The 2,076-nt window shown below is 37.0% G+C and overlaps 1 protein-coding gene across 1 annotated transcript in view; it reads left to right on the top strand.

Annotated features, from left to right (window-relative positions):
- Positions 1–2,076, top strand: part of nme7 (NME/NM23 family member 7) — a gene marked incomplete at its 5' end in the record, with an annotated part of 46,072 nt that overhangs the window by 3,011 nt on the left and 40,985 nt on the right. The window contains 2 exon segments of the mRNA XM_014023040.1: positions 711–812; positions 1,012–1,178. Of these exon segments, the coding sequence (XP_013878494.1) occupies positions 711–812; positions 1,012–1,178 (269 nt within the window).

Here is a 2,076-nt window from a genome sequence, read left to right as displayed (position 1 = left end):
ATATATACAAATCAAATTGAAATGAAAGGAGGCAGAAAGAAGAAAAAAAATCCTATAATATCTGCCCTGTTTTTCTATTTTAATTTCAAGCAATAATAATCAAGTAACAAAAACAAAATAAAACTTCAATTCCTTCTCAAATAACAGCTTGGATATACATTATACAGTCTCATATTTCTTTAACAAACTTATTTTTACGTGTCTCACAAAGAAATACATTGAACCAGCATTTTTATAATCTCTTTCCAGATTATTCCACAACCTTATTCCCTGAAACGTATTACATCGGCCCTTCAAGTTTGTTCGACTTCCAGGTTTCACAAACATCTCAAGTCCTTTAAGATTATAAGAGCTTTCTCTCTTAACAAAATATAACTGGATGTTTAAAGGCAACATTTTTATGAGCCTTACACATAAGCTGCAAAATATTATAATCTACTCAAAATTTTAATAATTTTAATTTACAAAATAATATATTCGAAGGGTGACTGTAATGTTTTCTGGTGATAATTCTTACATGTTATATGTATATATCTTGTATGTTTTTTTGTCGTGTGTCTTCTTGAGATGGGTGTTCTTAAATGTAATTTCATTGTGCTCCGTACAGTGACAGTTAAGGCATCATCATCATCATCATCATCATCATCATCATCATCATCATCTCAGTTTAAAGTTTGTTGCTTTCATCAGATTCTATTTGAATTTTTCAGGAGGATCGTTTTGCTTTTCTTGCTGAGTGGTATGATCCTGCAGCGGGTCTTCTGCGGCGCTACCAGCTCTTCTTCTACCCCAAAGATGGCTCTGTGGAAATGGTACTGTACTCCTGCAACAAACGTCCACGGCTGCTTTAAAAAGAGCTCAAAATCTCTAAACATTTTCTCAGCGACAACCAGAACATTCAGAAATTAGTAGTTAAAACAGCCTATAACTGAGACACAAATGAGTAAATAAGATGTTCACACAAATATCAGAATTATATCAATCTGCTGTTTTTTTTTATGAAATTTGCAGTTTGACGTGAAGAACCAGCGGATATTTCTGAGACGGACCAAATACGATGACCTCCACCAGGAGGACTTGTTTGTGGGAAACCGAGTGAACGTGTTCTCGCGGCAGCTAAATCTGATAGATTATGGAGATCAGTACACGGCAAACAAACTGGGCAGCAAAAAGGAAAGGTATGAGTGATTGGTTGGGCTGTGCAGTAAGTCTCTGTGATCCCCTGCAGTAATTGCACACACTGTACCTCACAGCTCTGAGCTTCATCAAGACAAATAATCCTTGCAACTAAAATTCGCCCACATTATACATTCCTTCTTTCATATCAACTTTAGAAACACTCTGGTGTGATTTTGTTGTTCATTCTAACAAATCATATAACATCTTTGTTTAAAAGGAACTCTGAATAGTTGTAACATTAGATATTTACTTCAACTATAAAAACCAGATTATAAAAATACTGTAGGCTGTTTAGTTTTTATAAATAAAAAACTACATTGTCACATGGAAGTCATGTTATTTCCGCTGCAAAGCATCCTGGATTAATGATGGCTTGCTAGTTCCTCCTGTGTGTGCGCTGTCCGTCTTGAATGTTCATTTTAGACAATGTTGGATATTAAACCCTATCAAATGAGACCAGRGCGCACTGACAGAGAGAATGTAGAAATGACTCAGCCTGACAGGAGATGATGATGGAGGGAGAACCTCAGCTTTAGCCTTTTAGCTTTCGCGTTTAGCTCCCAAGCTAATGATAGTAGCTTACAGTTTGTGAGACTGAAGGACTGTGTGTCTAACCAGGTGGTCAGCAGCACAGGAGCACCACAGGGAACTGTAYTCTCACCATTCCTGTTCACATTGTACTCTTCAGACTTCCAGCACAAGTCAGACTGCTGTCATCTACAGAAATACTCAGATGACTCTGTAGTTGTTGGGTGTATCAGAGATGGACAGGAAGCTGAGTACAGAGAGCTGGTGGACCACTTTTTGACATGGTGTGGGAACAATCATCTCATCTTGAATGTGAACAAAACAAATGAGATGATTGTAGATTTCAGGTGTAGGTTTCAGGTGTTAGAT

Source organism: Austrofundulus limnaeus, unplaced genomic scaffold, assembly GCF_001266775.1.
Source record: "Austrofundulus limnaeus strain Quisiro unplaced genomic scaffold, Austrofundulus_limnaeus-1.0 Scaffold355, whole genome shotgun sequence".
In the NCBI taxonomy this organism is placed as follows: domain Eukaryota; kingdom Metazoa; phylum Chordata; class Actinopteri; order Cyprinodontiformes; family Rivulidae; genus Austrofundulus; species Austrofundulus limnaeus.
Note: the sequence above shows the minus strand (reverse complement) of the source record. Positions and strands in the feature narration are given on the sequence as shown.